The sequence below is a fragment of the Podarcis cretensis genome, assembly GCF_951804945.1.
Source record: "Podarcis cretensis genome assembly, chromosome: 12".
NCBI lineage: Eukaryota > Metazoa > Chordata > Lepidosauria > Squamata > Lacertidae > Podarcis > Podarcis cretensis.
The window spans coordinates 3,233,619-3,261,391 of record NC_137181.1 but is presented as its reverse complement, the minus strand read 5'-3'; the positions used below and the strand labels follow the sequence as shown (position 1 = coordinate 3,261,391).

General features: G+C 46.0%; 1 protein-coding gene and 2 long non-coding RNA genes across 5 annotated transcripts in view; 1 reads left to right on the top strand and 2 right to left on the bottom strand.

Moving 5' to 3' along the window:
- CCM2 (CCM2 scaffold protein) overlaps window positions 1–12,704 on the bottom strand; it is a 51,775-nt gene extending 39,071 nt beyond the window's left edge. The window contains exon 1 of the mRNA XM_079946950.1: window positions 12,536–12,704. Coding sequence (XP_079803076.1) covers window positions 12,536–12,565 — 30 coding nt within the window. The 5' untranslated portion in view covers window positions 12,566–12,704. The remainder of the gene's footprint in view (window positions 1–12,535) is intronic.
- The window catches only part of LOC307199358, a 155,486-nt gene that overhangs the window by 39,216 nt on the left and 88,497 nt on the right, over window positions 1–27,773 (bottom strand). The gene's annotated exons all lie outside the window — the stretch shown is intronic.
- Window positions 14,563–23,420, top strand: LOC307199305. 3 transcript variants are annotated; one of them, XR_013831841.1, is made up of 6 exons: window positions 14,563–14,948; window positions 16,229–16,367; window positions 19,719–19,827; window positions 20,361–20,511; window positions 21,016–21,286; window positions 21,507–21,521. It is a non-coding gene; the product is annotated as an uncharacterized lncRNA (long non-coding RNA). The 3 variants fall into 3 exon arrangements; XR_013831839.1 differs by lacking the exons at window positions 21,016–21,286; window positions 21,507–21,521 and adding an exon at window positions 23,155–23,420 and having other exon boundaries at window positions 14,784–14,948; XR_013831840.1 differs by lacking the exons at window positions 16,229–16,367; window positions 21,016–21,286; window positions 21,507–21,521 and adding an exon at window positions 23,155–23,420 and having other exon boundaries at window positions 14,791–14,948.

Sequence of the window (27,773 nt, the reverse complement as noted above, 5' to 3'; positions counted from 1 at the left end):
TTAGCTTCAAATATTAATTAGAACACGACTCTTGGGAACGGGCCCAAAGAACATTTGTGAGCAAGTCAGGCTGCAACGAAGGCCATTGCCATCCTTTCATGGCGTTTCATTCATGTGTAATAACTGGTCTCTAAACAATTTCCATTTAACATTATACAGCATTCTTTCTGAGAAAATCCTGGGTCAAATAAACCGCTCCCATGCCAGTTTCTTTGCGAATCAGTTCGGTTGTGTACTCACAAACACGAACCCCAGAAATACACACAGAGTCACACCAGGCCAGCCTTCCCAAGAACAATTTTTTTTCAGGACGACAGGAAAATTGCAACCACCTTCTGGAGGAAAATGCACCAATTCCCTCCATAAAGTCCCTATCTAACCACAGCGCAGTTGAACAGGAAGCACAGAGGAAGGGCGGAAAGCCAAAAGCTTCCATCAACTCGACCCAGCCTGGAAGGAGTGACTTTAGGAGATCTGAAAGCACCACACTGGAACATCACTTGAATACCCAGGGGCAGGAATCAGGGGGTTTTCCAGTCCAGGAATCACATGCCAAGAGAAGAATGCCTGGCCTTACATCAGGCTGACGACACAAATTGCTGAGCCAGTCTCATACTTTGACATCCAAGAAAGGTTTATCTCCTTTCTATCTTGTCTATCAGGTCTTTGGCTAACTGAACAATCTGTGCATGGCGGTGGTGGGTAATTGTTTTTGTTTGTTCCTATGTTATATATATATTTTAGGGACATGGGTGGTGCTGTGGGTTAAACCACAGAGCCTAGGGCTTGCCAATCAGAAGGTTGACAGTTTGAATCCATGCGACAGGGTGAGCTCCCGTTGCTCGGTCCCTGCTCCTGCCAACCTAGCAGTTCAAAAGCACGTCAAAGTGCAAGTAGATCAATAGGTACCGCTCCGGCGGGAAGGTAAACGGCGTTTCCGTGCGCTGCTCTGGTTCGCAAGAAGCGGCTTAGTCATGCTGGCCACGTGACCCGGAAGCTGTACGCCGGCTCCCTCGGCCAGTAAAGCGAGATGAGCGCCGCAACCCCAGAGTCGGTCACGACTGGACCTAATGGTCAGGGGTCCCTTTACCTTTACGTTATATATTTTGGGGGTTTTTTTCTATTGTAAACTATCCTATGGTCCTTGAATGAAGGGCGGTATAGACAACAACAACATCATCATCAACTTGTGGATTTCAATCCTATAGAAATAAAGAGCTCGGGCCATCAAAACACTCGTTTGTAAGATTCCAGCTGATGCCCCTATGTGGTTTCTTCCAAATTCTTCAAACCTTTACATGTACTCTGCCAGGAATCTGTTCCCCCACCCCAGCTCCCTCTGTCAAAACCCACCAAGTCAGCCATGACGTTTGCCATTCAGCTGTGCACACATCACACCAGGAGAGCATGGCCCATGCAGGCCAGCGTCCTGTTCCACAGTGGCCAAACAGATGCCTGTGGGACAAACTGACAAGCAAGACCTGAGCACAAGAGCATCGTTCTCTCCTCCTGAGGTTTCCAGCAAGTGGGATCCAGAAGCATTGCTCCTTCCAGCCATAGAGGCAAAGCAGAGTCTCAACAGCCCTCTACCAAATAAGGCTCGGGGGCAGGATCCGACCCAATTGCCTTCTAAATCCAGCCCATGGACGGTCCGGGAATCGGCGTGTTTTTACATGAGTAGAATGTGCCCTTCTATTTAAAATGCATCTCTTTGTTATTTGTGGGGCCTGTCTGGTGTTTTTACATGAGTAGAGTGTGTGTTTTTATTTAAAATGCACCTCTGGGTTATTTGTGGGGCACAAGAATTCATTCATTATTTTTTTTTCAAAATATAGTCTGGCCCCCCACAAGGTCTGAGGGACGGTGGACTGGCCCCTTGCTGAAAAAGTTTGCTGACCCCTGAGATAGGGGCTCAGCTGGGCCACGGAAATTAGAAGCCCCAGGATGGTATTCCTCCAAATTCTTAAAGATTATGGTGGGTTCTCTCGTGGAGGGGGAGTGGGCAGGAAAGTCTCTCGCTCAGCGCTACAGATTTAGGATCATAGAATCATAGAGTTGGAAGAGACCACCAGGGCCATCGAGTCCAACCCCCTGCCAAGCAGGAAACACCATCAGAGCATTCCTGACATATGGTTGTCAAGCCTCTGCTTAAAGACCTCCAAAGAAGGAGACTCCACCACACTCCTTGGCAGCAAATTCCACTGTCAAACAGCTCTTACTGTCAGGAAGTTCTTCCTAATGTTTAGGTGGAATCTTCTTTCTTGTAGTTTGGAACCATTGCTCCGTGTCCGCTTCTCTGGAGCAGCAGAAAACAACCTTTCTCCCTCCTCTATGTGACATCCTTTTATATATTTGAACATGGCTATCATATCACCCCTTAACCTGCTCTTCTCCAGGCTAAACATGCCCAGCTCCCTTAGCCGTTCCTCTTAAGGCATCGATTTAGAACACTCAATTGAATACACCAACAACTGCTGAGACTAGAGGGGCTGCGCTCATTTCAAGCCCTCCCAAATGCAAGGCTGGATTTTCTGCATTCTGCTGGCCCAGGGTTCTCATTTGCTTTGCTTCATTCTGGCTCCCTCGCTATTTCAGCTTGCTTTTGCATGTACTGTAGAAATCCACCCACCTATTCCATTTCCTTCAAGTGCCCGAGGTGAGCTGTCAGAGCTGCCTCCATCATCCCTATGTAATCAAGCAGACAAAAAAAAAATGCCTTGGTGCTTTGCAGGATTTTAATTTTTTTTTGGAGCAGGGTGGGTATGGTTGCTTTGTTTGAAACTAAAACTTCTAACTGCCTGAAATCCACACACCCCCAGAGGCCTTTTTAAATTCTAGGTAGTTCAACACCTCTGATGTCAAAATAGCCTCACCATGGGATTCACCTGGGAAGGTAGGAGAAGGAAAATTCTGATGCTAAACCACCACTGCCTCGCGGATATACTCATTTGTCAGAAAGGCCACCAAGACCACATAACACCGGTCCTGAAAGACCTACATTGGCTCCCAGTACGTTTCCAAGCACAATTCAAAGTGTTGGTGCTGACCTTTCAAGCCCTAAACGGCCTCGGTCCTGTATATCTGAAGGAGCGTCTCCACCCCCATCGTTCAGCTCGGACACTGAGGTCCAGCTCCGAGGGCCTTCTGGCGGTTCCCTCCCTGTGAGAAGTAAGGTTACAGGGAACCAGGCAGAGGGCCTTCTCGGTGGTGGCACCTGCCGTATGGAACACCCTCCCACCAGATGTCAAAGAGAACAACAACTACCTGACTTTTAGAAGACATCTGTTCCCTGTTTAGGGAAGCTTTTAATGTTGATGTATTATGGTATTTTAATCTTTTGTTGGAAACCGCCCAGAGTGGCTGGGGAAGCCCAGCCAGATGGGCAGGGTATAAATAATAAACTATTATTATTATTGGGGACGCGGGTGTCGCTGTGGGTAAAACCTCAGTGCCTAGGACTTGCCGATCGTATGGTCGGCGCTTCGAATCCCCGCGGCGGGGCGAGCTCCCGTTGCTCGGTCCCTGCTCCTGCCCACCTAGCAGTCCGAAAGCACCCCTAAGTGCAAGTAGATAAATAGGTACCGCTTTATAGCGGGAAGGTAAACGGCGTTTCCGTGTGCTGCGCTGGTGCCGGCTCGCCAGAGCAGCTTCATCACACTGGCCACGTGACCCGGAAGTGTCTCCGGACAGCGCTGGCCCCCAGCCTCTTAAGTGAGATGGGCGCACAACCCTAGAGTCGGAGACGACTGGCTCGTACGGGCAGGGGTACCTTTATCCATTATTATTATTATTATTATTATTATTATTATTATTATTATTATTAAGGTTTTGGGAGGAAACCCTGGAAAGCAATCTGTACCTGCTGCCTTGCGGGACACATTCGAATGTGTCCTTTTATTTAAAATGCATCTCTGGGTTATTTGCGAGGTATAGGAATTCGTTCATTTGCAACCCCAAAAAATATAGCCCGGCCCCCCCGCAAGGTCTGAGGGACAGTGGACCGGCCCCCTGCTGAAAAAGTTTGCTGACCTCTGTCTAGCCCCATGTGCACATCCGTCTCCATATAAGCAAGCAAAAGGCGTTGTCAAGGACACATTCAAGCTGGGCAAAAGGTGAAAGACATGAGTTGGGGCTGGGTAAAATGGGTCATGGGTTTGGGAGAGGTCCACAAGCTAGACAGAGGAGCACACCCAGAGCGAGAGCCACTAAATTCTTGACCATAGTGCACATAAATGGGACACACAGACATATCTCATGCACCTGTACTTGCCAGGCCAGAGCAAAAATGTTGCTGAATCCCTGGAAGTTGGCCCGATCCGAGTACCAGATGGAATTTACTCCAAGGCAAATAGAGAGATAGAGCACACGGCTCAAACACAACCAGTACCGTATTTTTCGCTCTGTAAGAAGCACTGGACTATAAGACGCACCTAGTTTTTGGAGGAGGAAAACAAGAAAAAAATATTCTGAATCTCAGAAGCCAGAACAGCAAGAGGGATCGCTGCTTTCGCTGCTTTCAAAAGCAGCAATCCCTCTTCCTGTTCTGACTTCTTGGATAGCTGTGCAGCCTGCATCCGCTCCATAAGACGCACACACATTTCCCCTTACTTTTTAGGAGGGAAAAAGTGAGTCTTATAGAGCAAAAAATACGGTAATTCTATTCCGAGACTACGCTTCCCATTAAGTTTTCCAGAGGGGTTTCTTTAAGAAAATGAAAAGTTGCTTGTTCTTAAGTGACCTAGGGTTCAGGGGCCAGGTGGCCAAGTTTGCTGAAGGCACAGGATTATTTGGGATAGAAAAAAAAACAAAATAGTGTGATGAAGAGCTCTACAAGAATCTTTCTGAAAACGAGAGACTAAGCAAGAAAATAGCAAATGTGGTTCTCTGCAAGCAGGTGCAGACTGATGCATATTAGGACAAATAAATACCGTATTTTTTGCTCTATAAGACTCACTTTTTCCCTCCTAAAAAGTAAGGGGAAATGTGTGTGCGTCTTAATGAGCGAATGCAGGCTGCGCAGCTATCCCAGAAGCCAGAACAGCAAGAGGGATAGCTGCTTTCACTGTGCAGTGATCCCTCTTGCTGTTCTGGCTTCTGAGATTCAGAATATTTTTTTTCTTGTTTTCCTCCTCCAAAAACTAGGTGCGTCTTGTGGTCTGGTGCATCTTACAGAGCGAAAAATACGGTACATAAATCCTCACTTCCTGTGGGGTCCAAGCTGGCAGTGGCTGATCAGAAAAGGTTTCTGGGGATAACGCAATGAAAACATCATCTAGCTGTGAAAAAGGGTCAACTTTGAGCCAGGGATCATTAGGAAAGGGACTGAAAGCCAAAGTGTCAAAATCTTCGGGCTTTTATATAACTCTGTGATGCAATTGCACCAGAAATATTGTGTACAGTTCAGGACACCAGCCTTCAAAATAAAAATATATTGCCGAGTTGAAAAGGATGAAGGAAACGGCAACAAAAGAGATCTGAGGGTCAGATTGACGCATCTGTGATGAATATAATTCTAGAAACTGAGCGTTGGGAGACACTGGAAAGACTAAAGACTTCTTCGCAGTCACATACCTTCGGCTATGGAATTTGCTTCCACAAGGAGTGGTGACAGCCACCAGGCTCAACAGCTTTTAAATGGGATTAGATAAATTAATGGAGAACAGTACCAGTCACAACGGCAGTGTCCTAAATGTATATTCAGAGGTGCCAGGTCTCTAAAGACCAGTCACCGGGGAACAACAAAAAGAGAGCTACAGCCCTTATGTCCCGATTATGAGCTTCCTACAGCGAAATGATTAAGCCTTGTGGGATGAGGCCATGGGTAGGCAAACTAAGGCCCGGGGGCCAGATCCAGCCCAATTGCCTTCTCAATCCGGCCTGTGGTCGGTCCGGGAATCAGCATGTTTTTACATGAGCAGATTGTGCCCTTTTATTTAAAATGCATCTCTGGGTTATTTGTGGGGCATAGGAATCCGTTCATTCCCCCCAAAAAAATATAGTCCGGCCCCCCACAAGGTCGGAGGGACAGTGGACCGGCCCCCTGCTGAAAAAGTTTGCTGACCCCGGACTAGGCAGACCTTCAGTATGACCCAGAAACTAGGAGCTCTCTCCTTAAGTCCTTAACTCATTGAATACGTTAGTACAGAGCAGGCTGCTGAGGAGCAAAGGAATTCATCACACAGCAAGCAAAAACAAAATACAGTGGTGCCTCGCAAGACGAAATTAATCCGTTCCGTGAGGCTCTTCGTATAGCGGTTTTTTCGTCTTGCGAAGCAAGCCCATTGACAGCTTAGCGTATTAGCGCTATTAGCGGTTTAGCGGCTTTTAGCGGATCAGCTGATAAGCGGCTTAGCGGCTTAGGAAAAGGGGGGGGGAAGGGGAAAAACCCCGCAGGAACTCGCAAGAGATTTTCGTCTTGCAAAGCAAGCCCATAGGGAAATTTGTTTTGCGAAGCGCCTCTGTCAGACCTGGTTCCCTATCCGGGCTACCTTCTGTGCCGCTCGCCTGTACCTTTGAACTTGGCGCGCGCGCCCAGCCTGCAACTTTCCTCTTGACCGTTCCCTCGCTCTCCGATGGAGGCGTGGCCACCCCTGACTCCTCTTCTCTCGCTGGTGGTGAATATGTGGGCTCTGATACCTGGGACTCCTCCCCCCCACTACGCTCTGGTGGGGAAGCTGGTCCTGATTTCCAACTGCTGCTCTGGGAGTCCCCGCTGGCCCCTTGTTTCTGGGGTGTCCCCCTTGGGTCCCTCCTTGCCCTGCCCATCGGCGCCCCCTTCTGTGAATCTTCCAATTCGCTGGAGAGGCTCACGGAATCTATTGGGCTGCTGTCATCCTCTCCTACGCTGCCCTCGGATTGCTCCCCCTCACTCTCCATCTCCTCTCCTCCCTGCGCTCCCGCTGAGTCCCTGACAGCCTCCAAAACAGAAAACCCTTTCGTCTAGCGGGTTTTCCGTCTTGCGAGGCGTTCGTCTTGCGGGGCACCACTGTACCGTATTTTTTGCTCTATAGGACGCACTTTTCCCCCTCCAAAAATGGAGGGGAAATGTGTGTGCGTCCTATGGAGCGAAAGCAGGCTTTCGCTGAAGCCTGGAGAGCGAGAGGGGTTGGTGCACACCGACCCCTCTCTCTCTCCAGGCTTCAGGCAGCTATCTCCCGGGTGGAGAGGTTGCGCATGACTAAAGAGGAAGCCAAGATAGCCAGCGGGAAGGATCCTGCTCGCTGTCTTGGCTTCTTTTCTCTTTGGGGCTGGGGGGGAATAATTTTTTTCTTTATTCCCCCCCCCCCAAAAAAAAACTAGGTGCGCCCTATGGTCGGGTGCGCCCTATGGAGCGAAAAATGCTGTATTCAACAACAGGTGAGGCTGGTCTGGCACTGATCTTTTCCCCCTCCACTGCCAAATATTACCTGGTGACAGCAGAATCACAAGACCTCCCCAAGGGAAAGATTTCACAAGTTGCCTAATGGAAGCCTTTGGGTTTTGACAATACTCCCTCTACCCCAACACTTGCCAGCTATGAAATACTGAGAGAGGGTGGGATGGAAAGGAAGACCGCAAATGTAAAACTCTCTGGCAGTTGGGGGAACGGGACAAGGAGCAGGAGGATATCACGATTCGTATCATCTAAATATTTCAAACATAATATTCCCCCCCGTCCAATTATTGCCAGCTGTGAAATATTTGAAGTGGGTGAGGTGGAAAGGAGTCCTGCAAATGTAGAACTATTTGGAAATTGGGAGGGGGAGAAGGGAGTAGAAAAACATTAAACTTGATATGATGTAAATGTTTTAAAGATACCAACCAAGACCTTCATTATTATTGGCATATGTGAAATGCGAGGTGTGGGGAGAGGAAAAGGAAAATCCTGAGGATCTACCTCTGATAAAATTGAGGAGAGAGAGAAAAAAACAAGAGCAGGACTGCAAATCGATCATGTTTTATTTCATAAAAAAAAGAAAAATCTCTTCCCCCCCCCACACCCGGCAAGTTCTTATGAGCTGTGCAACAACACCCCCAACTCCAATTCTTATTTGGGGTGATCTGGTTTTTAAAAGAAAAAGTGGGGATAACAGGACTTCAGTTTGATCTTATTCTATTTAATTAAAACATCCGCACCCCACAATTTTTATGGGTTGTGTGAACACCCCCAACTCCAATTCTTATTTGGGGTGATCTGGTTTTAAAAGTGGGGATAACAGGACTTCAATTTGATCTTGCTTTATGTAATTAAAACAACTGCAATTTTTATGGGTTGTATGAACACCCCCCACTCCAATTCTTATGGGGGATATTCTGGTAAAAAAGGGGGGCAGCAGGACTTCAATTTGATCTTGTTTTATTTAATGAAAACATCTGCACCCCACAATTCTTATGGGTTGTGTGAAGACTCCCCCAACTCCAGTTCTTATGGGAAGGTATTCTGGTAAAAAAGGGGGGCAGCAGGACTTTCAATTTGATCTTGTTTTATTTAATTAAAGCCTCCCCACCCCCCAATTTTTATAGGTTGTGTGAAAACCCCCAACTGCAATTCTTATTGGGGTGATCTGGTTTTAGAAACAAAAAGTGGGGATAGCAGAACTTCAATTTGATCTTGTTTTATTTAATTAAAGCATCTCCAAGCACCCCCAACTCCAATTCTTACTTGGGGTAATCTGGTTTTTAAAAGAAAAAGTGGGGATAACAGGACTTCAATTTGATCTTGTTCTATTTAATTAAAACATCTGAACCCCCAATCCCTATGGGTTGTGTGAAGACTCCCCCAACTCCAATTCTTATGGAGGGGGGGTTAGTCTGGTAAAAAGGGGGGGCAGCAGGACTTCAATTTGATCTTGTTCTATTTAATTAAAACATCTGAACCCCCAATCCCTATGGGTTGTGTGAACACCCCCAACTCCAATTCTTATGGGGGGGTTAGTCTGGTAAAAAGGGGGGGCAGCAGGACTTCAGTTTGATCTTGTTCTATTTAATTAAAACATCTGAACCCCCAATCCCTATGGGTTGTGTGAACACCCCCAACTCCAATTCTTATGGGGGGGGTTAGTCTGGTAAAAAGGGGGGGGCAGCAGGACTTCAGTTTGATCTTGTTCTATTTAATTAAAACATCTGAACCCCCAATCCCTATGGGTTGTGTGAACACCCCCAACTCCAATTCTTATGGGGGGGATATTCTGGTAAAAAGGGGGGGCAGCAGGACTTCAAATTGATCTTGTTCTATTTAATTAAAACATCTGAACCCCCAATCCCTATGGGTTGTGTGAACACCCCCAACTCCAATTCTTATGGGGGGGATATTCTGGTAAAAAGGGGGGGCAGCAGGACTTCAAATTGATCTTGTTCTATTTAATTAAAACATCTGAACCCCCAATCCCTATGGGTTGTGTGAACACCCCCAACTCCAATTCTTAGGGGGGGATATTCTGGTAAAAAGGGGGGGGCAGCAGGTCTTCAATTTGATCTTGTTCTATTTAATTAAAAAATCTGAACCCCCAACCCCTATGGGTTGTGTGAACACCCCCAACTCCAATTCTTATGGGGGGTTAGTCTGGTAAAAAGGGGGGGCAGCAGGACTTCAAATTGATCTTGTTCTATTTAATTAAAACATCTGAACCCCCAACCCCTATGGGTTGTGTGAACACCCCCAACTCCAATTCTTATGGGGGGGATTAGTCTGGTAAAAAGGGGGGGCAGCAGGACTTCAAATTGATCTTGTTCTATTTAATTAAAACATCTGAACCCCCAATCCCTATGGGTTGTGTGAACACCCCCAACTCCAATTCTTATGGGGGGGTTAGTCTGGTAAAAAGGGGGGGCAGCAGGACTTCAATTTGATCTTGTTCTATTTAATTAAAACATCTGAACCCCCAATCCCTATGGGTTGTGTGAACACCCCCAACTCCAATTCTTATGGGGGGGATTAGTCTGGTAAAAAGGGGGGGGCAGCAGGACTTCAATTTGATCTTGTTCTATTTAATTAAAACATCTGAACCCCCAATCCCTATGGGTTGTGTGAACACCCCCAACTCCAATTCTTATGGGGGGGGTTAGTCTGGTAAAAAGGGGGGGGCAGCAGGACTTCAAATTGATCTTGTTCTATTTAATTAAAACATCTGAACCCCCAATCCCTATGGGTTGTGTGAACACCCCCAACTCCAATTCTTAGGGGGGGGAAAATTCTGGTAAAAAGGGGGGGGGGAGCAGGACTTCAATTTGATCTTGTTCTATTTAATTAAAACATCTGAACCCCCAATCCCTATGGGTTGTGTGAACACCCCCAACTCCAATTCTTATGGGGGCGATTAGTCTGGTAAAAAAGGGGGGGGGCAGCAGGTCTTCAATTTGATCTTGTTCTGTTTAATTAAAACATCTAAACCCCCAATCCCTATGGGTTGTGTGAACACCCCCAACTCCAATTCTTATGGGGGGATATTCTGGTAAAAAGGGGGGGGGGCAGCAGGACTTCAATTTAATCTTGTTCTATTTAATTAAAACATCTGAACCCCCAACCCCTATGGGTTGTGTGAACACCCCCAACTCCAGTTCTTATGGGGGGGGGGGTTTAGTCTGGTAAAAAGGGGGGGGGCAGCAGGACTTCAATTTGATCTTGTTCTATTTAATTAAAACATCTGAACCCCCAATCCCTATGGGTTGTGTGAACACCCCCAACTCCAATTCTTATGGGGGGGATTAGTCTGGTAAAAAGGGGGGGCAGCAGGACTTCAATTTGATCTTGTTCTACTTACTTAAAACATCTGAACCCCCAATCCCTATGGGTTGTGTGAACACCCCCAACTCCAATTCTTATGGGGGGGATTAGTCTGGTAAAAAGGGGGGGCAGCAGGACTTCAATTTGATCTTGTTCTACTTACTTAAAACATCTGAACCCCCAATCCCTATGGGTTGTGTGAACACCCCCAACTCCAATTCTTATGGGGGGGATATTCTGGTAAAAAGGGGGGGGCAGCAGGACTTCAGTTTGATCTTGTTCTATTTAATTAAAACATCTGAACCCCCAACCCCTATGGGTTGTGTGAACACCCCCAACTCCAGTTCTTATGGGGGGGGGTTTAGTCTGGTAAAAAGGGGGGGGGCAGCAGGACTTCAATTTGATCTTGTTCTATTTAATTAAAACATCTGAACCCCCAATCCCTATGGGTTGTGTGAACACCCCCAACTCCAATTCTTATGGGGGGGATTAGTCTGGTAAAAAGGGGGGGCAGCAGGACTTCAAATTGATCTTGTTCTATTTAATTAAAACATCTGAACCCCCAATCCCTATGGGTTGTGTGAACACCCCCAACTCCAATTCTTATGGGGGGGGATATTCTGGTAAAAAGGGGGGGCAGCAGGACTTCAAATTGATCTTGTTCTATTTAATTAAAACATCTGAACCCCCAATCCCTATGGGTTGTGTGAAAACCCCCAACTCCAATTCTTATGGGGGGGTATTCTGGTAAAAGGGGGGGCAGCAGGACTTCAATTTGATCTTGTTTTATTTAATTAAAGCCTCCCCACCCCCCAATTTTTATAGGTTGTGTGAAAACCCCCAACTCCAATTCTTATTGGGGTGATCTGGTTTTAGAAACAAAAAGTGGGGATAGCAGAACTTCAATTTGATCTTGTTTTATTTAATTAAAGCATCTCCAAGCACCCCCAACTCCAATTCTTATGGGGGGGATATTCTGGTAAAAGGGGGGGCAGCAGGACTTCAATTTGATCTTGTTTTATTTAATTAAAGCCTCCCCACCCCCCAATTTTTATAGGTTGTGTGAAAACCCCCAACTCCAATTCTTATTGGGGGGATCTGGTTTTAGAAACAAAAAGTGGGGATAGCAGAACTTCAATTTGATCTTGTTTTATTTAATTAAAGCATCTCCAAGCACCCCCAACTCCAATTCTTACTTGGGGTAATCTGGTTTTTAAGAGAAAAATTGGGGATAACAGGACTTCAATTTGATCTTGTTCTATTTAATTAAAACATCTGAACCCCCAATCCCTATGGGTTGTGTGAAGACTCCCCCAACTCCAATTCTTATGGGGGGGGGGTATTCTGGTAAAAAAGGGGGCAGCAGGACTTCAATTTGATCTTGTTCTATTTAATTAAAACATCTGAACCCCCAACCCCTATGCGTTGTGTGAACACCCCCAACTCCAATTCTTATGGGGGGGATATTCTGGTAAAAAGGGGGGGGGCAGCAGGTCTTCAATTTGATCTTGTTCTATTTAATTAAAACATCTGAACCCCCAACCCCTATGGGTTGTGTGAAGACTCCCCCAACTCCAATTCTTATGGGGGGGGATATTCTGGTAAAAAGGGGGGGGCAGCAGGACTTCAAATTAATCTTTTAAAACATCCCCCCAATTTTTATAGGTTGTGTGAATATTCCCAACTCCAATTCTCATGGGGGGAATCAGCCCCCCAACTCCCCCCTGCCCCCCCAGTGTATCTGCCCCTCCCCCACCCTCCCCCTACGGCCCCGCCCACCTCCCAGGCCCCGCCCCCTCTCCCCCCCCGGCGCCCCCGCCCTCCCCGCCTCACCTTCTTGCCCCTCTTGCCTTCCTCCTCCATGTCTCAGGCGGGGCCCCGAGGCATCTCCCCGCCCGGGCCGCGCGCTCCCTTCACTGCGCCGCCATCCCGGAAGAGCAGGAGCCTCAAGCCGAGCCACAAGAGCCGCCGCCGCGGCAACAACTTTTCAATCCTGCCGCCATCTTGGGCGTCGGCGTTCCCGGCATGCCCCGCGCCAGCGCTCGCCTTCCTTCAAGGCCTCGCCGAGAGGCGCCCAACGGCCCGGCGCGGGAGGACTGACGTCAGTCCTCCGGGAAGGAGGAGCGGAGAGGGAGAGGCGGGAGAGAGAGAGAGAGAGAGGGGGGGGGCTCGGTTGCCCAAAGAGGTAGGGGGAAAATGAGTTCCGGTTCGTCTTCAGTTCCGGTTCTGATGGGGTGGTCAAAGAGGGTGGAAGAGTGGGTGTTGCACCTGAAAAAAGAAGCGCCTTAAATATTATATTATATTATATTATATTATATTATATTATATTATATTATATTATATTATATTATATTATATTATATTATATTATATTATATTATATTATATTATATTATATTATTTCCTGAGAAATCTATAATTATTAATATTTTGTATTATATTATATTATATTATATTATATTATATTATATTATATTATATTATTCCTGAGAAATCTCTATGTGGGACAAGAAGCTACAGTTAGAACTGGATATGGAACAACTGTTTGGTTCAAAATTGGGAAAGGAGTACGGCAAGGCTGTATATTGTCTCCCTGCTTATTTTACTTATATGCAGAATTTACCATGTGAAAGGCTGGGCTGGATGAATCCCGAGCCGGAATTAAGATCGCCGGAAGAAATATCAACAGCCTCAGATATGCAGATGACACAACCTTGATGGCAGAAAGTGAGGAGAAATTAAAGATCCTTTTAATGAGGGTGAAAGAGGAGAGCGCAAAATATGGTCTGAAGCTCAACATCAAAAGAACTAAGATCATGGCCACTGGTCCCATCACCTCCTGGCAAATAGAAGGGGAAGAAATGGAGGCAGTGAGAGATTTTACCATGATCACTGCAGATGGTGACAGCAGCCACGAAATTAAAAGACGCCTGCTTCTTGGGAGAAGGGCAATGACAGGCCTAGACAGCATCTTGAGAAGTAGAGACATCACCTTGCCAACAAAGGTCCGCATACTTCAAGCTATGGTTTTCCCAGTAGTGATGTATGGAAGTGAAAGCTGGACCATAAAGAAGGCTGATCACCGAAGAATGGATGCTTTTGAATTCTGGTGCTGGAGGAGACTCTTGAGAGTCCCATGGACTGCAAGAAGATCAAACCTCTCCATTCGGAAGGAAATCAGCCCTGAGTGCTCACTGGAAGGACAGATCTTGGAGCTGAGGCTCCAAGACTTTGGCAGCCTCATGAGAAGAGAAGACTCCCTGGAGAAGACCCTGATGTTGGGAAAGATGGAGGGCACAAGGAGAAGGGGACGACAGAGGGCGAGATGGTGGGACAGTGTTCTCGAAGCTACGAACATGAGTTTGACCAAACTGCGGGAGGCAGTGGAAGACAGGAGTGCCTGGCGTGCTCTGGTCCAGGGGGTCACGAAGTGGCGGACACCACTAAACAACTAAACAACAACAACAGAAGAGCCCAGTGACCCCTTACAGCAGAACATGGAGGTGGCAACACAGGGATCATATTGTGCTGTAATAAAATCTGCCATCCTTTGAGGTGCCACAAGGCTTTTCCACTCTACATGAATTTCTCTATATTTCCTTTTATTATCATCATCATTATTATTATTATTTTAAATTCTTTTACAAATTGTTCCAACACAACCATATTCAAAAATTTACAAATTTTTGACTTCCACCAGCTCCTCCCACAATCCTCATGTTTTCATATTTGTTCCGCATTTCCTTTATAATATATTGCTAGTTTATAATATCCTTACATCTCATTTTCTCTTTACAATAACCTTTCTCATCCCAAAGCCTCTTTAATTTCTCTATATTTCCACTCTTCTTAATCCGGATTCCCACCAACTACAACTGACGACCGAAAGTCGCTCTAGAGAACCAGTTAGACTGCATCCCCTTTGCTCCTCTGCCCCGCCCGCTCCGCGCAAGGCGAGACCCATTGCCGCCACCTGCTGGCGAGCGGCGTGATTGCAGTTCTATTGAAACCATTGGTATAGGGAGGCTCGTAAACTGTTAAGGCCTGTGAGCCGCTAGGGGGCGAAGGAGAGACTTCGGGGAAGGAGGAGGCGGGGTTTCGACGCGGTGGCGTCACACGCACGGAGCAGGCGGGTCTTACGAAGCAGAGCGAAGCAGATGGCGGTTTCTGCTTCTGGGCCACCAGGAAAATGGATCTGTCGCCATCCGCGGTGACCGAGTCCGGTCCGCGGCCTGGATTGGTGCAGGTAGGTACTTTAGTGTCTGGTGTCTTGTGGGGATGCGGCCTTTAGCCCGGGTTGTTGAGTCTCGGCGCTAAACGGGCTGCTGTGTTGGTCCTTATTTTCTTGGGTGGACTACAGTTCCCAGAAAGCAGCGCGGCCCTTTCTCCCTAGTCTCCATATAAGAGGAGGAATGGGGGATGCTGGGAGTTGTAGTTTAGCTGTATCTTTATATGCTGGTTTTCCATTTGCTCCATTTTCGTGCCTGTTTTCCCTTTGGGATAGATCTTTCCTTATGAAAAGGCATGCTTTCTCAGGTGTAAGCTGCGATGCACGTGGTGTGGACTAGAAACTTGACTTTTGGAAAAACGAGGGCCAGGGGTGCTTAGAAACAGCCTTTTCCTTTTTTAAAAAAAATCATTTTTATAGATTTTCCAATAAAAAACATCCAATTAATATATCCAATCATAACACTCCAATTAAAATTAAAAAAAAACTAAAATTAAAAAAGACCAAATTATATTTATTATTTTTTCGGAGCGCCCCACGGTCTGGGGAGCAAATCTGCACATCTTAGTCCTGCTTCTCCTCGTTTCAGAAACAGCCTTTTCGAATCTGCTTTTACTTTTATTTTTCTGTGCGTTCTCCCAATGCCCTGGAAGGAAGATTGTGGTTAATCACGAAGTTCTCCTTCCATTTTGTACTGTGGTCTTGGACCCAAAGCCTTGCACTGCATTCACCGGTGATCTTTCCTATTCCTCTCCTTTTTTAGAAAAAAATTTGTTAGTTTTTTAACATATCATTTTCAATAATTATTAAACATACTTTTATATCTTCAATTTTTGTTTAGCTCAGTCACATCTGAAAATTTTCCAATCTTTTCCACTTAATTTACATTTCATACTTTCACTATTACATTTAAATATCATAGCTAATACAGTGGTACCTCGGGTTACATACGCATCAGGTTACAGATGCTTCAGGTTACAGACTCCGCTAACTCAGAAATATTACCTCGGGTTAAGAACTTTGCTTCAGGATGAGAACAGAAATCGGTCTCCGGTGGCACAGCAGCAGGAAGAGGCCCCATTAGCTAAAGTGGTGCTTCAGGTTAAGAACAGTTTCAGGTTAAGAACGGACCTCCGGAACGAATTAAGTACTTAACCTGAGGTACCACTGTATCTCTCTTTCTCTTCTTTGCAATATTTCATATATTCCTCCTTACAAAACTTCTTGTAGTCCTACTAGCGTAATTTGATGATTACAGTTGCTCCCAATTCCTCTCCTCCTTTCCTCTTATTTGTTAGGAACAGCCGCGCTTGTGTCCTGCTGGCTGGAGGCGTCCGATTGGCTCCTGCGAGGACAAAATGGTGGACCGGAGGAGCCTTGGGCCTGATCCATTAAGGCCTTTTGGGAGCTGGAGAAACTTAACGCAACCTTGGAGAGGTAACTGTAGCAGGAACCCCCCCACCCCAATCATTCTGTTTGTACAAACTTCACACACACTCACACTCACACACTACATACGCTATGCTTCTGTTATAAATTCATAGAAAATCAACCATACATTGGATTTGCACTGTTCCACTTTTATTTTACTCCATGAAGGAAGGACTACAAAATGGGGCAGGTTTGATACAGGGCAGCCATAATCCCTTCAGCATCCCAGCACATACACAGGTGCCCTGCCCAGTTGCTATGCCAACCCTGATGGTCCCAGACAGAAGACAATCAAGATCACAAAGAACTTGCATATGGGAGTGGATTCAACATGGACTGAAACAAAGGACACTGATCAGATCTTCCCTCAGGGGGCAGGAAACTGCAAATTCCCCTTTGTCTCCTGGAAGTTCCTGGAAGTGATTCATGGGGAGTGGGGAAAGGAGGAACCAGCCAGGTGACAAGACACTCAGGTTACCACCACAACTCCTCCCTCAACTCCTCCTTTCTGTAATGTATGCATGATGTTTCTGGGGGTGGACTTGACCTAGAGGAGGGGAATTTCAAAAGTTTTTATAAGACCTTGCACACTATTCTTCTGGGTCTTTCCTCTCTCCGGCACGTGAGGGGAATACCCTGTTGCAACAGTTCAATAAAGGCCAAGCCTACAGGCTGCTGTTTTGCTCCAAGTTATCCTGGTTGGTGTCTTTGTTTTGTCCAAGGGAGCCCTCGGATTTTTCCTGTAACATAACAAAGAGTTTCTCCATTTTAAAAGATGTAGAAACTCCAATCCCTGCAGCGCATCTCAGGATAGCGGACCGAAAAAGTTGTAGTTCAAGAACATTGCATGAGCTTCGAAGCTATTCTGTTACGTAGTTTATTCTTTGCTATATTGCCGCAACACATTGGTCTTTGGCTGTGGCCGCACCATATGTTTAAAGCACATGACCCTCCCCCCAGAGAATCCTGGGAACTGTAGTTCTGTGAGGGGGTAAACTATAGTTCCCACAGTTCTTATGTAAGGGGGAAGCCATGTGCATTAAATGCAGGCATGTATGTAGTCTTACACGCTGTGGGTTTTGCTACCCTAGTTTAACACCATTAGCATCACTGTTAGAAACTTGGATATTCAACGGATGACTCCTGAAGTGATACGATACAATATCTTTATTGTCATTGTCCCATACAGAACAATGAAATTGAAAAATCTACATAAGACATTCAAAAAACCTAAAAAACTCTGACACCCCATTTTAAAATACAATATACTCCTATAGAGACTCCTTATACCGTTCTGCGTTTAAAACCAGAATTGCATTTGGGTAGAAACTGTTTCTCAGGCGGCTAGTCCTAGTCTTTATAACCCTGTACCTTCTTCCAGAAGGCAGAAGCTGAAAGAGAACATTTCCGGGGTGTGAACTATCCTGCACTATCTCTGCAGTTTTCTTACGGCACCTGGACGCATAGATTTGATCCAAGGTGGGAAGAGTGCACCCAATTATTCTCTCCGCAGTCTTTGCAACCCTGGACGGCATTGTTTTTTCCCTGGCCGTGCAGCTCCCAAACCACACACACAGACCATACGTTAATACACTCTCCGCAGTACAACGGTAAAATGCCATCAGAAGGTCCTTTGAGAGATTGTTATGAGCCCCACAACAGACTGCCTAGTCGCTCTTTTTTCCAGTCGCACTATTTGTGTTTCCCCCCGCAAAAAAACGCAAGAACTAATAGACAATTCGCATCAGGGACACGTCGTTAATATCACATTTCTAATAACAATTCTTCATCAGATACCACAAACATAAAAGGGGCTCAGTCCCTGCGATAGTGGCCAAAACCATAATAGTTGCAGATATCTCTCTCTGTGTGTATGTAAAGTGTTGTACTAGATTTGAACTTGCATGTCTGCGGTGAGGAAGGGAAGCAAAGCAGCAAACTTATCCGACTCGGGAGCTGGGCTGGAAGACATTTTTTCTCCTGAGCCTCCAGCACCAAGCAATGTTAACCCTGAATCTCAGTCACATACATGGTAACCGATTTTATGAACTGATTTTATAATGAATTGATTTTAGAATGCTGTATTATTTTACTGTTGTTAGCTGCTCTGAGCCCGGCTTCGGCTGGGGAGGGCAGGATATAAATAAAATTTTATTATTTATTATTATTAACCGGACTTCTCAAATTGCTCGCAATCGGACAATTCCCAGTCCCAAATGCACCTGGCTTCTGCCTGATATTAGACGCTGCTTAGCAGAAAACAGTACAGTCATATTTCGGGTTACAGACGCACCCGTTGCGTGTTTTCGGGTTCGCACCGCACCAAACCCAGAAGTACCGGACGGGTTACTTCCGGGTTTCGGCTCTTGCGCATGTGCAGAACCACTAAATTGTGCTATGCGCAGAAGTGCTGAATCGCAACCCGCACGTGCGCAGACGCGGCGCGGCGTTTTGCGAATGTGCCTCTTGCACGGATCACGTTCGCAACCCGAGCGTCCACTGTACTAGACCAGAGAGAGAGACATGCACAGTGCACATCATAACCGTCCATTGTTGGTGCATCTGATCCAGAACTTCCATTTCTTAACCTCCGGTGCAAAGGATAGAGACCTCGAAAGCAAAGATCGGGCTGCACTCGTAAGACAACCTTTTCCAACCTATTGTCCCACCAGAAGATGTTGATCTCCAATGCCCATGAGTCCAAGTCAGCGCCACTCAGCAGGTCTAGACAATGTGGTCTTGCTGGTGGGAGTCCAGCGTCCTCTGAGTGGCAAAATGTTGGGGAGGTTGTTGTAGCAAGATTGTGGGCTTTTCACTTTAGGAGGGTTTTGTGCTGCTGAGTTCTTCCCCTGCCTGTTGCACTAGGTCTAAATAGTAACACAACGAAAAGGGGGCATTTATTTATTTCGTAAAATTCATACACTGCTTGCTGGGTTTGTTAAAACCCGAACCCTCAAAGTGGTTTACAAAAAAATTAAGCAATGAAATACAGTTCTACCTTGGAAGTTGAACAGAATCCATTCCAGAAGTCCGTTCGACTTGCAAAACGTTCAACTTCCAAAGCGCAGCTTCTGATTCAATCGGAAGCCCCGTTGGATGTTCAGCTTCCGAAAGAACATTCAAAAACCAAAACGCTCACTTCCAGTTTGCGATCGTTTGGGAGCCAGAACGTTCGACTCCTGAGGCGTTCGGGAGCCGAGGTAGGACTGTAATAAGAATTAGTAACAATAATTTAAGACTTTGGCAAAGTTAAAAGAAGAACAGCAGGCTAGATTAAAACTCGCACCAGCTTCCTAAACACAGGAATAGGGAATGCTGAACCATTCTATATTATTTTTGTCCCCCTCCCCTTTGCAGATTCTCTTTGTGATGATGTCATTTAGAGAGGAACTTGGCTAAGAAGACTGCGATGTTCCGCATGCTTACAAGAAAATCCAGTTGGCCTTCCTGACGAAGGTGCCAGGCTGTAAGTCTTCTGCTTGAAACGGCTCTGAAATATGGGCCGCCCGTTTCTCCTCGCAAGCCTTCCAGCATGGCTGGGTCTGCGCTGTGACCCTGATCATTCCTGCAGCGCTTGCCAGAGCAGTTGTGAGATGGTTTGAGGCCTCCCTCTGCCCCAACTTCGGAGGGAGGTTATAGAAATCTCGGCCAAGCCCATTCCTGGGAAGCTGCTGAGTTTCAGGCTTCCTGTTTCACTCCTCACCCCTGGTCTCCCAGAACCAAGAGAGGCGTGAAGAGGGCGGCGGAGAAGTTAGCTTTGTGCGGGCGCAGTCTCCGATTGCTTGGGGAAAACCCTGGAGTGGAGGGGAATTAGGCAGCTGTGGTGAGGCAGTTCAAAACTCCAACTTGCTCAGTGCTGTTGCGCTCCTGTCAGAAGGGGGAGGGAGTTAAAAAGGAACTTGATAGCTCCACGGATTTCCTCTCGCTGCTAGGCTTATCTGGACAAGAGCTCTGCCTCCTCAGTCCCAACAATAGCCATTCATTTCTCTGTCTCGTTAGTTCAGGATGTGAGTTCGGATCACCTTGGATCCAGCAGCGCTGAGTGAAGTGGATCCTTCTTTAGTGACCTTCTCAGACCACACCGCCTGGCAATTAACCCACCTGACGGACTTGAGTCCCAGCTCTGAACAGAGTTTCTGCTCCGTGACAGGTGAACAATTCGCTCTTGCGACTCGGCTAGATTGCTAAAGGAAAAACGTTTGATATGCGATACAACACCGTGGCACCAGATGGCGCTGTGGCGTTCTGTTTTTTGCCAACCTGATTTCTCGTTGTAAAGGTCATTTTTTCTGAAACCCTTTTTTTGATGTGTCTAAATCCGGCCTTGGCTTGAGGCGTTTCAAAGTTTGAGAACTCGTTCAGGCTGCAGTATACAAATTTAATAAATAATCCTTGATCTCTGGGGCTTTCTAGTGGCAGGTTGCGCTGGTCTGGCAGCAACTGTCCAGTCTCCCAAGATGGTGCAAGATTTCCCAGTTTAAAAAGTGTTGTAAACAATAAAAATGTGCCCTTATTCCCTTATGGGGGACACAAGAGCCCTTATAGAGTCCTTTGCAGGTTCTCCATTGGTCGAAGAAAAGAACAGAGGCCAACCAGAGAATATTGAGAAGCAAAGCAGCTCGTAAGCCTGATCTTTATTGATCTGTTGCAACAGGGTGCTCCCCTCACACGCAGGAAAGGAGGAGGACCTCGAACCGTGGCGTGCAAGGCCTTATATAGACGTTTGAAATTCCCTGCCCTGGAGCTCATGACCACCCCTTCATACATCATACATACATCACAGAAGGGGTGTAACCCAACCCCCCCCCCCCCAGATACATCATACCTACATCACGGAAAAGGTGGTCTACAACAGAAATTTGAATGCTGTTGTTTTTCCTGCCTGCCAGGTTATCTGATAATGCCTTATTTGGTTGCCTTTCCTGGTACAGTGGTACCTCGGGTTAAGTACTTAATTCGTTCCGGAGGTCCGTACTTAACCTGAAACTGTTCTTAACCTGAAGCACCACTTTAGCTAATGGGGCCTCCTGCTACCGCCGCGCCGCCGGAGCACGATTTCTGTTCTCATCCTGAAGCAAAGTTCTTAACCTGAAGCACTGTTTCTGGGTTAGCAGCGTCTGTAACCTGAAGCGTATGTAACCCGAGGTAGTCTGTCACCCTTTGAAATGGTGTTTACTGAATTCCTGTGACAAGGAAGGTTTTTTTCCACCGTGTTTGCTTTGTACATTTATGAACACTTACTATATATCTAAGACCTTAAAATTCTTATTACAAAAGCTTGAAGCTTCTGCATCGGTATATTAAGGCTGGTGGACCTTCCCTTCCAGATATGGTTGCACTACATATCCCAGCATTCCTGAGCAGTGGCCATGTTGTCTGGGGGCTGATGGGAGTTTGACAGCATCTGGAGGACCTTTGCTTCGTCGCCCCTAGCCTAAGGCAGATGGGGATTCTTCATGTCGAAGAATACTGACCTAACAGCAGCTCTTGGGACAGAGCTTGTGTGCCTGTCTTTGCCTTCTCATTCTCCTCCCGCAAGCCTTCCAGCGTGGCTCGGTCGTGCCCATGACCCTGATCATTCCTGTAGCGCTTGCAAGAGCAAATCTGTGACGTTTGAGGCCTCCCTCTGCTCCGTCTTCGGGGTGAGGTTATAGAAATCTCAGACAAGGGTTTCCCAGGAGAATCCGGTGTGAAGAAGGCACATCTGCTGCAGTTAGAACAGGGCAAGCTGAGGGCACTGAGGCTTTTAAAACCATCTTGCAGTCTTAAGGGGTCTCGTCAGCCGCAGGGCTGTCTCATCTGGAAGTCTGTTGCCAGTGGAAATGAAAACGAGTTTGTAGATCTCTCTTTCAAAAAGCAAACTAGCAAAACCCTTTTTGTTTTGAACGGGTGCTTTTGTCGGACGAGAGAATATTTCTATAGTTGCTGTCCTGGGTGCATTCATTTGAACCAAGTGGAATTTGCTTCTGAGTAGGGAGTGCATCTGCTCAGACTTTGCGTTTGGATTTGGAGAGGTTTGGGTCGACAGTCGTTTCAGAGGGGTGGCAAAAGCGAGGACTCCTGAGATCCTGAATGGGGTAACTGTGCCCCTGAAGGACCAGGTGCACAGCCTGGGAGTCATTCTGGACTCACAGCTGTCCATGGAGGTGCAGGTCAAGTCTGTGTCCAGGGCAGCTGTTTACCAGCTCCACCTGGTACACAGGATGAGACCCTCTTTGCCTGCGAATTGTCTTGCCAGAGTGGTGCATGCTCTAGTTATCTCCCGCTTGGACTACTGCAATGCACTCTACGTGGGGCTACCTTTGAAGGTGACCCAGAAACTACAACTAATCCACAATGTGGCAGCTAGTCTGGTGACTGGGAGCGGCCACCGAGACCACATAACACCGGTCTTGAAAGACCTACACTGGCTCCCAGTATGTTTCCGAGCACAATTCAAAGTGTTGGTGCTGACCTTTAAAGCCCTAAATAGCCTCGGTCCTGTATACCTGAAGGAGCGTCTCCACCCTTATTGTTCTACCCGAACACTGAGGTCCAGCTTGAATCAAATGTCAAAGAGAACAACTACTACCAGACCTTTAGAAGACATCTGAAGGCAGCCCTGTTTAGGGAAGATTTTAATGTTTAATAGACTATTGTATTTTAATATTCTGTTGGAAGCCGCCCAGAGTGGCTGGGGAAACCCAGCAAGATGGGCGGGGTATAAATTATTATTATCAGAGTGACCTTTCTCAGCTAGATCTTTCAGCGTTGCTGTGCAGATTTTAAAGCTCCTGCCTGTTTTGTCTTCCAGATGCCTGGAGGAAAAGGTGCTGAGCAGAGCAGTGCGTGACTGATCCCTGCTAAACAACTACTGCTGCTGTTCCCTTAATACCTGAGCCCGACCAGCCGGCTGTTGCGTTTAACCCGTGGGCGTGGCGTTGCGCTTTCCCCCGGCTCACCCGTCCCGTTCTGAGTCATTTCGCTGGGTGACAAAATCTGGGCAGAATGTCAAACCTGAAAGAGGAAGTCTCTGGTCATAGCGCAAGATTCTTTTAATAAATAAGCAAATACAGTAAATCGTGCGGCGTTTTGTCTCTTGGGAGGGCGGTGTTTGGCTTTTTTCCTCTACTCTGAAAAGGGAAGTGCTTTTACAAAGGGCTTCTGGGCTGAGCTCTGGGCAACGGGGTGTGGGCAGGTAATTGGGCATCTTATTAAGCTGTTTCCTGAGTGTGTGTTTGCTTGCCTCGCCACTTCCTCTATTCCAAGGAAGAAGGAAGTTCGCTCACCCTGAAAAACATTTGCCATTTTTTCCCCACCTGCTTTTATCTGCTGGACTAGTTAGCTGCAAAGTGGGTCGCTGCAGTTGTTTAGAAGTTGGAGGGCTAAGGCTGATATACGACATCTTTATTGTCATTGTCCCATGCAGAACAATGAAATTGAAACAAAAAAAATTCCTTCCAGTAGCACCTTAAAGACCAACTAAGTCAGTTCTTGGTATGAGCTTTTGTGTGCATGCACACGAAAGCTCATACCAAGAACTGACTTAGTTGGTCTTTAAGGTGCTACTGGAAGGAATTTTTTTTGTTTTGACTGTGGCAGACCAACACGGCTACCTATCTGTAACTGGAACAATGAAATTGAAAAACTACATAAAACATTCAAAAAACCTAAAAACTCTGAAACCCCATTTTAAAATACACTATACTATAGAGGCCCCTTATGCTGCATTTAGAACCAGAATCACATTTGGATAGAAACTGTTTCTCAGGCGGCTAGTCCTGGTCTTTATAACCCTATACCTTCTTCCAGAAGGCAGAAGCTGAAAGAGATAATTTCTGGGGTGCGCACTATCCTGCGCTATCTCTGCAGCTTTCTTATGGCACCTGGAAGCGTAGATTTGATCCAAGGTGGGAAGAGTGAACCCAATTATTCTCTCCGCAGTCTTTGCAACCCTGGACAGCATTGTTTTTCCCCAGACCATGCAGCTCCCAAACCACACACACAGACCATAAGTTAATATACTCCACAGTACAACGGTAAAATGCCAGCAGGTCCTTTGAGAGATTGTTTTTCCGGAGAATTCTCAGAAAATATAATTTCTGCTGTGCTCTCTTCATCAGGTCTTTGCTGTTCTCTCCCCAGGTTAGGTCGTCTCTCAACTCCATTCCCAGAAATCGAAACACCGAGACCTGTTCCACGCACTTCTCAATAATAAGTGGCTGAATATGGACTGGGGAGAGTGGCAGGAATGAATTCAGGACACATAAAACAGTTGTTTTTTTATGCAGCCCATAGTTAAACTCTGGAACTTACTCCCACAGTGACTGGGTTTCACGGGCTGGAGAATTTTAGGATCATGGGCACATTTTGCCTGGTTGTGGGCTCCCCATCACCCTCTTGTTAGTTGGGGCTCCCGTTCCAAGCTGTTCAGACGTGCAAAATTGGATCACAACATTATCGCACCGCTTCTGCAAAATTCACTTGTAGCAAAGGAGTATATTCTTCTAGCTGTATGTTTACTTAACATCCCACGGTTCTCCCAGACTCAAGGCAGCTTAAACAAACGACACAGGAAAAAATGCACCAAGTGAAAAAACAAAGTGCAACAGTTAATGAGTAATTAAATCTAATAGAATTAAAGCAATCTGGGAACAAATGATGAAAATGCAAATAATAGGAGCAGCGCAGCACTATTAAAGCCCTTTCCTTCTCGTAGGCTCGATGGAATAAAACAGTCTTCATCTGCTGGTGGAAGGAAAATGAGGAGGGAGCCGTTCTGGCATTTGCAGAATTTGGGAGTAGCCTAGCAAGGAAATCTCTGCTGCCTACAACTATCCCTGCTCAACTGGCTGCAGTTCTTTGAGGCAGCCCCTTGTTAGATCACTTTACAGTACAGTGGTACCTTGAGTTAATAATAATAATAATAATAATATATTTATACCCTGCCCATCTGGCTGAGTTTCCCCAGCCACTCTGGGCGGCTTCCAATCAAGTGTTAAAAACAATAACAGCGTTAAATATCAAAAACTTCCCTAAACAGGGCTGCCTTCAGATGTCTTTTAAAGATAGGATAGCTACTTATTTCCTTCACATCTGAAGGGAGGGCGTTCCACAGGGTTAAGAACTTAATTCGTCCTGGAGGTCCGTTCTTAACCTGAAACTGTTCTTAACCTGAAGCACCACTTCAGCTAATGGGGCCTCCCTCTGCTGATTCGGATGTATTGGGTTTAGAGGGAGTAGAGACGAGATTTTGGATGGCATGCCTAGCCAATAGATGAGAAAGTCAAAGTACATAAAGGCTTCCTAGGGCTGAAGCAAAGTTCTTAACCCGAGGTACTATTTCTGGGTTAGCGGAGTCTGTAACCTGAAGCGTCTGTAACCTGAGGTACCACTGTAATCCAAACTGGATGCAAGTTAAGGCACATAGTAACTGTGTAATAACGCTCAGGCCCAGAGGGCAGCTGCTTCTGCCGGCTGATTCAGCAAGGATGGTTTAGGGCTCTCTGATCCGAGCTAGAAGCACTTTCTGGTGCAAAGGCCTCTCGCAGAAGGGAGGAAATTACATCACTAGCCACAGGCCAGCGCCAAATGCCGGGGTGGCTGAGCAAGTGCTGCAAAACAGAACCGTGGAGGGTGCAAGCATCTCTTTCAAAATGGGCAAAGTAATTGGCAGAGATGACCGGCAGAATCCGAGACCTGGGAGAGGAGACGGTTGAAGAAGACTGGAAGAAATTCAGGATTTATTTACAAAAACACTGTAATTTGGTTGAATGTTAAGAAGGATGCCAGATCATAAACAATTGAGCACCACTAAATTAGACGTAATCTGGATGATAAATGAGATTGAGGAAAATATAAATTTTTTGGAGAATTATCAGACTAAATTAAGTGAGTAAGACCTAAGAATGTAAATAAGTTGATAAATTGCTGGAAAAAGTTTTGTAATGATGCAAGTGGGAGCGGGAGACGTGAGGGAGTCCAAAGAAGGTTTGATAATACGTTATGATATGTGTTATATTGATACGTTATGATATTGATACGTTATGATATATGTTATATTGTTTATTACTTTTGCATTTTTGTATTTAAAAAATCTTAATAAATATTTAAAAAAAAAACAAAAAACAAAATGGGCAAAGTAAGGGAGAGGTCTCGTTTCATCCGTCGTCCTGCTAGGACACTGTCCCTAAAAGTCTTTTAATTGCTCCATCACCTGCCTGGCTCAAAATGGAGAAGAGACAAAAATGGCACAAGGGATTGGAGGAAATGCTCTTGGGGAGATGGGGACGAAAATGGGGTTTTAAGGGGCAGCTGGGGTGGGAATAAGAAATGTCCCTATTTTCAATGGAGGAACCTTGGAGGACATGTAACTGTGACTTCCATTTCAGAACATGCTGGCCAGTTTTGTCTCCCGTATTGCAAGAAAGGGGTGGAATAACTCGCCTCTCTTTCTCCACGCAAAGTCCCTGTGTTATAAATATCTAGTGGCTTTTTACCATATGTGGTGGGAACGTAGAGAAATTTTAAAAATCTGGGAAATGATATATAATGAGTTGAAGAAAATGTTTAAATTAACATTTGTAAAAAAAAACAAAACCAGAAGCATTTCTGTTAGGGATTGTAGGAAAAGACTTGCCAAGGAAAATAATGAACTTACTCATGCATGCGACAACGGCGGCGAGAGTCTTAATAGCACAAGGATGGAAGAATGAGGAAATGCCGACAAAATAACAGCGGCAAGAGAAATTGATGGATTATGCAGAATTGGCGAAATTGACATGATATAAACTGTGAGATAAGGACAACTGTGACTTTAAAGAAGAATGGGAATTCTTTACAAATTACAGTGGACGCTCCGGTTGCGAACATGATCCGTGCAGGAGGCACATTCGCAACCTGCAGCGCTGCGTTTCTGCACATGCGCAGAGTGCGATTTGTCACTTCTGCGCATGCGCAAGCGTCAAAACCTGGAAGTAACCCGTTCCAGTACTTCTGGGTTTCGGCACGTCTGTAACCCGAAAACGTGCCCACCTGAAACGTCTGTAACCCGAGGTATGACTGTACTTAAAAAAATGAACAAAATGAATTGGCAGGCTTTGAATAAACATACACAAATTTATTGACGGTTGACATAATAGATAGATCATTTAAGGATCTTTACAATTTTACAATATGCAGAGAATGACACGTGTTGGAAAATCAGAGAGAGGAACAGAGGGAAGTTTCGGGGGGGGGAACTGGGGGTGGGAAATGAAGATGATGTGATAATTTGTTATGTAAAATTCGTAATAAAACGATTTAAAATAAAATTAAAAAATAAACCTCTGGTGGCACCCCCTCTCCCTAGTCATCATTCATGTGAGTTTGGTCTATGGGTTTGCAAGGGCGCAATTTATTTTTTCATGCACGATGACACCCGAGCGAGCGGAA